This window comes from Leptodactylus fuscus, chromosome 5 (assembly GCF_031893055.1).
Source record: "Leptodactylus fuscus isolate aLepFus1 chromosome 5, aLepFus1.hap2, whole genome shotgun sequence".
Taxonomy (NCBI): Eukaryota; Metazoa; Chordata; class Amphibia; order Anura; family Leptodactylidae; genus Leptodactylus; species Leptodactylus fuscus.
In genome coordinates this window covers 3,406,244-3,418,567 of record NC_134269.1, presented here as the reverse complement: position 1 = coordinate 3,418,567, position 12,324 = coordinate 3,406,244, and the positions used below count along the sequence as shown (strand labels likewise).

The following is a 12,324-nucleotide window of genomic DNA, read 5'->3' as shown; positions in this document are numbered from 1 at the left end:
GGAACATGTTGGAGTCCGGCAAGCTCCAGAGCTGCTACCAGGTTCCGGCCGTTATCACAAACGACCATGCCTGGGCCCAGGTGCAGCGGCTCAAACCATATTGCCGTCTCATCGAGGAGGGCATCCCTCACCTCGGAGGCAGTGTGCTGTCTGTCCCCCAAGCTGATCAGCTTCAGCACAGCCTGCTGACGTCTACCAACGCCAGTGCTGCAACGTTTCCAACTCGTAGCTGGGGTCAATCTAACAGCGGAGGAGGAGGCGGTGGCGGAGGAGGAGGCGGTGGCGGAGGAGGAGGCGGTAGAGGAGGAGGAGGAGGGGGGTGTTCTTCTCGTGTCCCTGCCAGGAATGTTAGGCGGGGAGACGAGGTACACCGGGCCAGTTTGGGAAGCAGTCCCAGCCTCAACTACATTCACCCAGTGTGCCGTCAGTGAAATGTAGCGTCCCTGTCCGCATGCACTTGTCCACGCGTCGGTGGTCAAGTGGACCTTTGTGCAAAGCGCGGAACTAAGGGCCCGCCTGATGTTGAGTGACACGTGCTGGTGCAAGGCGGGGACGGCACACCGGGAGAAGTAGTGACGGCTAGGGACGGCATAGCGAGGTGCCGCAGTTGCCATCAGGTCCAGGAAGGCGGGAGTTTCAACAAGCCGGAACGCCAACATCTCCTGGGCCAGCAGTTTAGCGATGTTGGCGTTCAAGGCTTGCGCGTATGGGTGGTTAGCAGTGTATTTCTGCCGCCGCTCCAATGTCTGAGAGATGGTGGGTTGTTGTAAAGAAACGCCTGATGGTGCCTTTGATGGTGCAGGAGAAGGAGATAAGACAGGACCAGGGGAGGATGAGGTAGAAGTCAACAAAGTGGCGGAGGCAGATGAAGTGGTGTCCTGGCTCGTCCTCTGGAGTGCATCGCCAGCACAGTCAGCAGTGGCAGTGGCAGAGGCAGAGGCAGTGGCAGAGGCAGTGGCAGTGGCGTGAACGGCAGGCGGCCTTTGTCCTGCCGTTGCTGCCTGCCACTGATTCCAGTGCTTGGATTCCAAATGACGGCGCATTGAAGTGGTGGACAGGTTGCTCTTCTCAGAGCCCCTAATCAATTTCGAGAGGCAAATTGTGCAGACAACACTATATCTGTCCTCGGCGCATTCCTTGAAAAAACTCCACACCTTCGAGAAACGTGCCCTCGAGGTGGGAGTTTTTCGGGGCTGAGTACGAACTGGAACATCTTGGGAGATTCCGGGTGTGGCCTGGCTTCGCCTAAGCTGCTGACCTCTGCCTCTAGCTACCCTTTTTGGTGCTGCACCTGCCTCAACATCCACACTACTTTCCCCGCTTGACATCCCCCCTGTCCAGGTCGGGTCAGTGTCCTCATCATCCACCACTTCCTCTTCCAACTCCTGTCTCATCTCCTCCTCCCGCACAATGCGCCGGTCAACTGGATGCCCTGACGGCAACTGCGTCACATCATCGTCGATGAGGGTGGGTTGCTGGTCATCCACCACCAAATCGAACGGAGATGGAGGAGACTCTAGTGTTTGAGCATCTGGACACAGATGCTCCTCTGTTAGGTTCGTGGAATCGTGACGTGGAGAGGCAGGTTGAGGGACAATGAAAGGAGCGGAGAACAGCTCTGGGGAGCAGGGACAGTTGGGGTTATTGTTCTGTGAAGCTTGGGAATTTTGGGAGGAAGGAGGACAAGACTGTTGGGTAATAGGAGGAGAGGAGGCAGAGTCTGACTGGCTGCTGGACAATGTGCTGTAAGCGTTCTCTGACAGCCATTGCAAGACCTGTTCCTGGTTCTCGGGCCTACTAAGGTTTGTACCCTGCAGTTTAGTTAATGTGGCAAGCAACCCTGGCACTGTGGAGTGGCGCAATGCTTGCTGCCCCACAGGAGTAGGCACGGGACGCCCTGTGGCTTCACTGCTACCTTGCTCCCCAGAACCATTCCCCCGACCTCGCCCACGGCCTCGTCCACGTCCCTTTCCGGGAGCCTTGCGCATTTTGAATTCCTAGTTAGAAATTGGCACTGTATACCAGTAGTAAAAATTGTGGGTGCACGTAACCCCAATATATTCTTTGAATTACCAGTCAGAAACTGGCACTATATGGCAGTAACAAGAAATGAGGGTATTTATAACCCCAATATATTCTTTGAATTCCCAGTCAGACAATGGCACTGTATACCAGTAGTAAAAATTGTGGGTGCACGTAACCCCAATATATTCTTTGAATTCCCAGTCAGAAACTGGCACTATATGGCAGTAGCAAGAAATGAGGGTATTTGTATTCCCAATATATTCTTTGAATTCCCAGTCAGACAATGGCACTGTATACCAGTAGTAAAAATTGTGGGTGCACGTAACCCCAATATATTCTTTGAATTCCCAGTCAGACACTGGCACTATATGGCAGTAGCAAGAAATGAGGGTATTTGTATTCCCAATATATTCTTTGAATTCCCAGTCAGACAATGGCACTGTATACCAGTAGTAAAAATTGTGGGTGTATATAGCCCCAATTCTATTGCTAGGGGACTTGCAGGGTATTTCTGGGGTGAAGGTGGGGGGGAACACCGTTGGAACGGGTATCGGGGGTATATATCGGGTATACGGGAATACACTGACAGTGTATTCCATTCAGGATCCTGGGAAAGCTGGGTTACGGCGATTGAGCCCGTCAGTGCCACGTTACACTGACAAGCTTCTCCCTGGAATTTAGCTCTTATAAGAGCTGTTGGTTGTCTTCTCCTTCCTATCCTAGCCTGTCCCTGCCTACCCAGAATCTAAGCCCTAGCTAACTGGACGGAAACCTCCGTCCTCGGTGAATTGCAAGCTCAGAATGACGCGAACCTGGGCGGCGCTGTTCTTTTAAATTAGAGGTCACATGTTTTCGGCAGCCAATGGGTTTTGCCTACTTTTCTCAACGTCACCGGTGTCGTAGTTCCTGTCCCACCTACCCTGTGCTGTTATTGGAGCAAAAAAGGCGCCAGGGAAGGTGGGAGGGGAATCGAGTAATGGCGCACTTTACCACGCGGTGTTCGATTCGATTCAAACATGCCGAACAGCCTAATATCCGATCGAACATGAGTTCCATAGAACACTGTTCGCTCATCTCTAATAATTAGTTGTTGTGTCTGGCACACATCCATATGTCTAATATATCCATGTCATAAACCTAAAGTACAGTGTGGTAGCCTCCGAAATTCGCGAAATGTATCAAACATACTTAGATGTGAATCAGTCCCTACAAAGTCTTTCCTGTATGACTTTCTTAATGTCTTTATTCCTCAGACTGTATATTAAGGGGTTGATCAAAGGGGTGAACACAGTATATAGCAGGGAGAGGATCTTACTGACAGTAGATGATTGCTGTCTTGTTGGTAGAACATAAACACTGAACATGGTCCAGTAGAATATGGAGACCACAATGAGTTGGGAGCTACAGGTGGAGAAGGCTTTCTGTCTACCAGTACTGGATGGGATCCTTAAGACTGCCCGAACTATACAAGAGTAAGATAATACAATGATGGTGGTTGGGATTAATAAGGTCGGAGCCCCCAAAATGTCATTCTCCAAATGAACAATAAAGGTGCCGGCACAGGCAAGTTCTAGTAAGGGGACCATATCACAGTATATATGGTCAATGATATTCAGTCCACAAAAATATAACTTTATAAGTGTTACAGTAATAAGGACTGAAACGAAATATCCCAACAACCAACATATAGAGACCAATTTTATACAAAAAGTATTTGTCATAATTGATGTGTAATGGAGAGGATTACAGATGGCCACATATCTGTCATATGACATCACCGTGAGAAGAAAACACTCAGAAGCTTCTGATGCACTAAAAAAATAAAATTGTGCAAAACAACCAACAAAAGTGATGGCGGCCCCATTATTCAGGAGGATGTGGAGCAGGTTGGGGACAATATCTGTGCTCAACACAATGTCACTGATGGAGAGTTGTGAGATGAAGAAGTACATTGGGGTGTGGAGGATCTTACTGGTGGACACCAGGGTGATGATCAGGAGGTTCCCACATATTGTTACATTATAAAGAATAAGGAACAGAAGGAAGAGAAGATTTCTTAATAGTTGACTCCCTTGAAATCCTAAGAGGAAAAAACTTGTGATAATTGTCCCATTGGTCTGCAAAAAGAATAAAGAAGCAAAAGTGAGAGAATATTGTTCATGTAAATGAGAATGAGCTTACTATAGTAATAGGATATGAATGTCCCCAGCACTGTGCTAGTAATATCATCCCTGTAATCCCCACAAATTACACAGAATCCTAATCTGCAGGGAGAAACTTTTATAAAACCAAGAACATAATTCTGAGCATTGTCGTCAGAGAAGAACATAAACTCTAACCAAGAAATATAATATAAAGATGTGAGCGACAGGCGACTGTAAGGGGCGCTCTCTGCAATCCTTCTCCCTCCCATAAACATGCCAGAAATGGGTTCAGATTAATTACACACTAAAATGACACCCTATTTGTTAGAAGGTTAGAAAGTCCCAGGGATGTCAGGTATATGGGAGAGCACCAGCAAAAGATCTTGGCAGTCGGAGGGGGCTCCAAGTGTAAGCCATATTACTATGTGTCTGGGGCAGGGGGAAGTGGGGGGGGGGGGTGTTACAGCCTCCAAATTATACTGCACAGTGAACAATGTCAATATGTAGACTAACAAAATGTTTAATAAAAAGTGACTCAAAAATAGTTACCATGGAAAACTACAGCTTGTCCAGCAATAAACAAGCCATCACATGGAAGACAAAGGGTTCTAAGAAAATGGTGACAAATAAAGACATTCATTGTCTTACTGTGCAAATACTAAACTATGACAAGCTGTATAACGTTGGGGGTCGCTGTGATCATACTGAGCTGCAGAAGAGACTCGGATTGTTGTCAGACTGCACAAACCTTATTAGAATAAATAATGTGTTTTTGAAGGATAAATTGTATTTTGTCATGCTGCAAGAACAAGCAAAAAAGGTATTTTGGATACAAAGCTGAAAAAAAATGAAAAATCTGAAATGAAATTAAATGTTTAACCCCTTAAAGACACAGACAGAATGGTTTGGTACTTAAAGGACTAATGGGAAGGTAGTTAAACATACCATACAGTGTCATATGATTGTCAGTGTTAAAATGTGTCACCCTTATATTGTGATACTTAAAAATAACACTTATCCTTCAAAAACACAAGCCCTTGTAGTGTCATAATGAAGGCAAAACAAGAATGTTACATCTTGTATGATATGAATATAATCAACTTTGACTTATTGTTAAGTAACAAACCAGGCAGTGACATTGAGGGGTTAAACATACAGTACAGTGTGTTATATCATTATTGTACATTCTCCCTCCCCCGTATTACAATGTGTATAACAGAGGACACCAGTGATTCTGTGTGTGACAGCGGGAACTATAGAATAATAATAATAATAATAATAATAATAATAATAATAATAATAATAACTTACATCAGATCTCTCCATCTCCAGCCAGTCTATGTCTCTGGATCTCTCTTACTCCCTGTATATATAGAAGCACACAGTGACGGCAGAGGATTGTGGGAAATAAGACGATGGGATGTTCTTGCCATGACCTCAGGTCTCCTGTGTTACAACTTACAGAGAAGGAAAACTTCTGAGAATTGTCCGGAGATCACAAGAAGTTTCTTCAAGAAAAAGTAAAACTTCATTAAATCCATCATTATTCCTAGAAATCTTCTCTACAGAAAGTTTGTTGCCACTTACAGATGTCTCCTGTGAAATAACTTACAGAGAAGGAAACTTCTGAGAATTGTCCGGAGATCACAAGAAGTTTCTTTAGTTAGAAGTAAAACTTTATCAACCACATTTGACTTCTACAATGAAAACAATGTAAAGTTTCTGCCATGACATCAGGTTCCTTCTGAACTTCTCACAAAAGTTTCTTTAAGAAAAAGTAACACTTAACCATTAGAAAAAGAAATAAAAAGTTAAATATCCCGGACTTGTGTCCTACTGTCTGGTAGAGGACAGTGGTCATAGCCATACCTGTACTGTATTGTCCCCACTAGACCTCTCTGACCTCTACAGACCCCTAGGCCCTCTTTGGGCCCCCTGTCAGCACCTTTTGTTCCTCTTGTACCTAATTCTGTCCATACACAACAAAACAACAAACATTCCAAGCAATCTTCCTTGACTCCATATGACCTTCGAAAGACTAAACTATGACAAAATAAAGGTTCTGACACTTCTGAGGACATCTTCTCCCTTTCTACACTATTTGGTTGTAGGGGAGAATAGAATTGACTTATTTCCTCCATATGGGTAGAGCTTTAGTAAGGACACAAGATCAATCAACGCAAGACAATGTTAAGACAAGAAGAGAGACTCAATGTAGAGAAATTCTAATGTGGTGCAGCCAAGGTTCTTCATCTAGTACATCAAAAATAGCAAATGAATTGTCATGTTCAACATCTCAGTCCAGAGATCCACAACCTCTGTCCAGAAGTTCTGTGTAACTGAACAATCCAATGTCATGTGCTAAATGCTCCAGTTTGCACATGGGCACCTCAGGCATCCTAGGTTGGACACCCATCCCATCCTTAAGTAATCAAGAAAGGGTCAACTAACCTTGGTCTAATATGTAAACCTGAATTAACTGATTATCATAAATTGGAGAAATCTATTGAGAGTAGGGTTGAACGATCGGGAATGGAAAAGATTGGATCCCGATCGGTGATCGAACAAATTTCACAATCGGGATTGGATGGAAAATGATGGGAAATCAAATTTTAAAATTGATCCTGAAATCTCAAGATCGACACATCCCTAATTGAGAGGACTCAAGAATAACTTGAAATGTTTGATTGGTGAGACTAGATATACTGTATAAGTATTCCAGGGGAGGTTTATCCAAAAGGGTCACCTTGAACTTAACCAGATGTGTGTATGGGCTTGAGATCATCCCCAGGGACTAACCAATGGAAGAGTAGTTAGAGATCCTACTGAACTGTCATGAGAACTGGGCTGGTGGTGTGTTCCTGATCTGGAGAAAGCTAAAGAAACGGGTTCTTGGGATATTGTGAGACATGCTCAAGGAGTTATCATATTGTGACCAAGATTAGGCATCAGCTAAATTAACAAATTGAGTCATACTAGGGTTCAGCCATAACAGGATGTCATTGTAAGCCGACACTCTTTTAGTTTGGTGTGCTAATGTGTGGATTGGCAACAGTTTCACTAGAAGTAGGTTAGAATTTTCTACGGACCTTGCAACAGTTTGAGCAAAAAGCATGACCGCATATATCGGACCTGACCTGCTAGTTAGTATGAGAAATGTCCCATATGCTTTGCATGTTACAAGGTGGATGACTACAACTTAGATCGCAAGCTTCCCCCCAAAAAAGGGGATGAGAACTGGTTGAAAAAAGAAATATTGCAGAGCGCCCCGGGGCATACAGACATTTAGGCAACAATCAAGTTTAGATCAACCTAGGTATGGAACTTGGAAAATGGGTAAACAGAGGGTATATGCTCTGATCCCAAACTCCTCTATGGTCACTAGAAATGTATACACCTAGATACCTGAATGTAGTGACAAGTTGGAGCCCAAAGATTCTCCTGCCTTATTTAGGGTGATCAGTCAACAGACATGTATGATAGCTTAGGCAAGTTGATCCTTAAACCAGAGTAGTTACCAGATCCATAGATCAAAGCCATAGCTCTCGATGGGTCGGTAGGTACAGGAGTAAGTTGTTCGCATAAAGTTTTGTTCTAGACAATTCTTTATAGGCAAGGTCGTTTCTGAGAATTATACCTAGGGATTACACTGCAAGTGTGGGGACATTGGACAACCCTGACTTGTCCCACCACGGAGAGGGAAATAGGAGACGAGTGCACCATTTACAGATAAGGCTGCCTTGGTTCTGTGAAAGGAAAAATAAACTTATGGCTTTTGAAAGGCAGGGATTCAAAAATGAAAATCGACATATACTGTGATAGGCCTGTATGGCCCCCAATCCTGCAGAGACTTATGTGATTTTCAAAGAAAAATTATAATGGTGTCATAAAAGGATGCTGAAAGATCGCAGTCTAAAAAAGCTGCCTCATAACAATTCAATAAAACAGGATGCAGGAGATCTTGATATTGTGTGTATACAATATCAAGATTGTATCGGACAACTCCTGTAGTGTATAGGGTGAACCTAGGAAGGTTTGCTGATCCTCCATCATGTTAGGGAATGAGATGTTGTCTATAAGGTTGAGCCGATCTTGAAATTTCAGGATCATTTTTAAAATCCGATTTCTGATCATTTTCCATTCAAACCCGATCCCGATCCCAATTCTGATCCTAATGCAAGTCAATGGGATTTTTTTAAATTATCAAAGATTGGATTTTAAAAACAATCCTATTCACTACACAGTGTGGAGTCCATAAATTGTTTAAATTTTTGGACTCCATGCTGTGTAGTGGTTTAAAAAACAAATCCCCCGGATACTTAGCCCCCCTGGTGTCCGCTTACCTGCACAGATCCACTGCCACTGCCGCTCCCTGTTCTTCTCAGTCCGGTCTTCTCTCATTGACATGACTCCCTAGGCTAGTGTTAGAGATGCTGGGAGTAGGCGGGGCTTGTTGTGGCTTAGAAGAGTGTGCACTCACATCTCCCCTCCCATTACCCACCCACAAGCCCTGCATTCTCCCAGCATCTCTAACACTAGCCTACGGAGGCGGGGTCACACAGGGCGCTCTGAAGGCATGTCAATGAGAGAGAAGAGGAGTGAGAACAACGGGGAGCAGCAGGGGCAGTGGATCTGTGCAGGTAAGTTGAGTGATCGGGATCAGAATTCCGTTCCCGATCTTTTTTAGGCGAGATCAGAACCCAGTTGCGATTGTGAAATTTACTTGATTGTCGATCGTGACAACCCTAGTTGTCTAAGTATTCTGTTAGTTCCTGTTCTGAAACAATTAGCTTGGATTGGTAGAGGTCACTATGAAACTGACAGAACCTATCTTGGTATCTCGGATATCCAGGCATTCAGATAAAAAATGACCTTTGGTGGTGGCCACTTGCAATATGGCCAGGGAGGCAATGTTCTGATGTATGAGCTGAGCCAGTAGACTACTGAACTGGTTATCTAGTTCAACTAGACATGGTTAATATGGTAGATGTAGCATACCTGGACTGTTTAACCCTTCCATCATCCGCCATACTAGTATGGTGCATGCCGGGTGTTTAGCTATGGTGGCCGCTCGGGAACCGCTGTTTTGTACAGTAGACACCCAGTGCTAAAGCCTATGATCGGTGCCCACACCAATCACAGGCTTTAACCCCTCCGTTGCCTCGGCCAACGCTGACCGAGGTGCCATCATTTCTCCTTGAAGATGACTAGATCTAAGAAAGTCATCTTCTCCTCCTGGATGTCGAATGTGAAGAATAATCCAAGGTAATTGGCGTTCAAGGACTGTACAAATGATGTGAATTCCTCCCTGCAAGAGAAGAACCTACACCTATTTCTAGGCACATTAGAGAGGTGCATGGTGCCAATGTCCTTTGCCTTCAGTTTCAGGTCATTGACAAGGCGATACAGTCGCCTGGTGGGGGGGAGGACTTTGATAGGAAGGTTATCCAACGTGAGACTAGATTCAGCGCTTTCCAGTGGTATATAGAGCTGCCTGTGCCCAAACCCATGAAAAGTCCTCTTTAATATCGGATCCCGGAGAGGTGAGTAACAGTGTTTATTATGTTCTTTCATCTCCCCTGGGGCTTCGATTATTATACTCGGGGGTCTGAAAAGTACACTGTGACTCCTGTAACCTCTATTATGCCCCGCTGCGGCCCCCCTGCAACCTCTATTATGCCCCACAGTCTATTGTGCCACTGTGGGGAATAATATAGGCTGCAGGGGCCTATATATGGGTTGGGTGCTTGGAGAAGTGAGGAGTCAGAGATGTCTGTGTTTCAAACTTTACAGAGTCAAGTCACAACTGAAAGAAGTGGTCATGGCAGTCCAAGGAGAGGAGACCGGAAATGTGGGGAGACGTCTCCTGTGAGTATTACTGCATTGTATTTATTGCAATGTTCAATACCCCCCCCCCCTCCCTGAATCAATCCGGGGGGGGGGGGGCGTCTTTCGATTGTCCGCCTCAGGCAGCAGAGAGGCTAGGTTCACCACTGCCTCCCTCCTATGATTTATCTTGTTTGTCTGTAATTGATTAGATGTGACTAAACTTCATTCTACTTCTCCTACATTCTATTTCTATTACACGTTTGCAAGTTCTATTTCTCTGTATTTTTACTATGACATTCATGGTCAGGAGACCATTTGGAAAAATTTGGAATATGTGGATCAAATCCAACTCACAACAAATTTGTTCATCCATCCTCACCTGACAACCTGTGTTACTTTTATTTCTAATTTCGGTCCCTCCCACATTAAATCTTTTCTTAATTCTAGTTATGGGAGGCTCCCTTGAACATCATACCTAACTTTCCAACAAGCCCTTATTGCAATGATGCGAGGTTTTGCCAAGTCAGTGTCATCCCAACTGTGGTCAGCGCTGTTTCGATCTGATTGGATCTCATCAGCACAGCCTAGGGAGAACTGACTTGGCAGAGGTGAGAGACTTCTAGACCAGATTAAGGGGATATTGTCACTCCTAAGGGAGAGACCACCATGTAGGGGTGTGGAGTATTATAAAGCTCTTTTACATCCTGGGAAATGTATTTGCATATTATTACCATAATCCCCCACAGTGGAGCGAAAAGGGCTTTGTAAGACTCCAAACACCTACATGGTGCTCTCTCCCTAAGGAGTGACGATATTCCCATAATATTATTTCTTGGTCTTCCTTATCATGAAATTAAAGAGGCTTTTTGGGCTTATCAACCAACGATCTACCCTTTAGGACCAGAGGGGATCTGACACCCGGACCACCACAGGTCAGCTGAATGAAGGGGCGCTCTACTTCAGACTTCAGGTAGTCGTTTATCAATCATCCTAAGCATAGGTCATCAATTAATATACCCAGAGAATCTCTTTAACACTTAATTAAACTTTCAGACATTTTTTTTTTTTTTTCGGGGAGTTTTTGTGTCATTGATACATTTTTGTAATACACTTATATTGTCAGACTTTGTCTTTATTCTTGACCAGTTTGCAATGGTAGTTTTATCATGTCAAGTGCTATGGCCTAGAGGGTGTTCAGTGCTTGTGTTCAGTGCAGGTGTTCAGTGCTGGTGTTCTGTGCTGGTGTTCTGTGCTGGTGTTCTGTGCTGGTGTTCTGTGCTGGTGTTCAGTGGTGTTGCAAAAGGACAAAATAGTTCACAGATAATATGGATATAAATTATTTTATCAAAATAAATCAGGCATGAATCTGTTAGGACTTACAAACATCTCCAGCTCAGGCCTCCAAATAGCAGTGTCAATGTCTTCCATTTTTATTATCACCCATTGACTGCACTGCTGCTGATACTGCTCCTATTGCTACTGGGACATGTAGTCAGTGGCCATGTACTTCAATATAATCCTCCTCTTCGTCTGCCTCTGAAACCAACATTGTTGAATGTCTTCATAGCAGCCCTTCTATTCCATCATCACTGTTTTTATTGACCCATAGTGAGTGCGGGAGAGTTTTCACAATCGCGATCGGTTCCGATCCCACCTAAAAAAGATTGGGAATTCTGATCCTGATCGCTCAACCTTACCTGCACAGAACCGCTGCCGCTCCCCGGAGCTCTCGGACATTGTTCTCTGTCTTCTCTGTCATTGTTCTCTGTCTTCTCCTCTGTCATTCATACGGCAGAGCGCTATATGTGCCCCTGCCTCCCTAGGAGACTGTGGGCGGGTACTGGGAGGGGAGACATGAGTGATGCACTCACATCTCCCTGCTCTGTACCTGCCCACACTCCTAAGCCACAACAAGCCCTGGCATCTCCCAGCATTATTAACACTAGCCTAAGGAGGTGGGGGCACGTATGTCTGGTGTGTGAATGACAGAGGAGAAGATGGAGAACAGTGGCCGGGAGTTTCGGGGAGCTGCGTGCACATGGGGAAGAGAGGCAGCAGCGGGTCTGTGTGAAGGTAACCGAACAGCAGGGGGGACTAAGTAGCCGGTGAATTTTTTAATCACTACACAGCATGGAGTCCAAAAATTGAAGCCTTCAATTTTTGGACTCCACGCTGTGTAGTGAATAGAATTGTTTTTAAAATTTGATTTTCGATCATTAAAAAACCCCATTGAGTTGCATTAGGATCGGGATTGGGATCGGGATCAGGTTCTGATGGAAAATGATTGGAAATCTGATTTTAGAAACAATCCTGAAATCTCAAGATC

General features: G+C 44.7%; 1 protein-coding gene across 1 annotated transcript; it reads right to left on the bottom strand.

Moving 5' to 3' along the window:
* Nucleotides 1-3,224: 3,224 nt before the first annotated feature.
* On the bottom strand, nt 3,225-9,199 carry LOC142204293 (olfactory receptor 11H6-like). The gene is made up of 2 exons (XM_075275602.1): nt 9,168-9,199; nt 3,225-3,945 (listed from the first exon to the last, which is right to left on the bottom strand). The coding sequence occupies exons 1-2, from the start codon at nt 9,197-9,199 to the stop codon at nt 3,225-3,227; spliced, it is 753 nt and encodes a 250-aa protein (XP_075131703.1).
* Between the last annotated feature and the right edge of the window lie 3,125 nt (nt 9,200-12,324).

Excerpts from the sequence above, each read along its gene's own strand:
- LOC142204293 (XM_075275602.1), bottom strand. The coding sequence starts at position 9,199 with ATGGCGGATGATGGAAGGGTTAAACAGTCCAG. Across the intron at positions 3,946-9,167 it reads GGAAGGGTTAAACAGTCCAG|TGACATTGTGTTGAGCACAG; the intron begins GTATGCTACATC and ends ACTCTCCATCAG.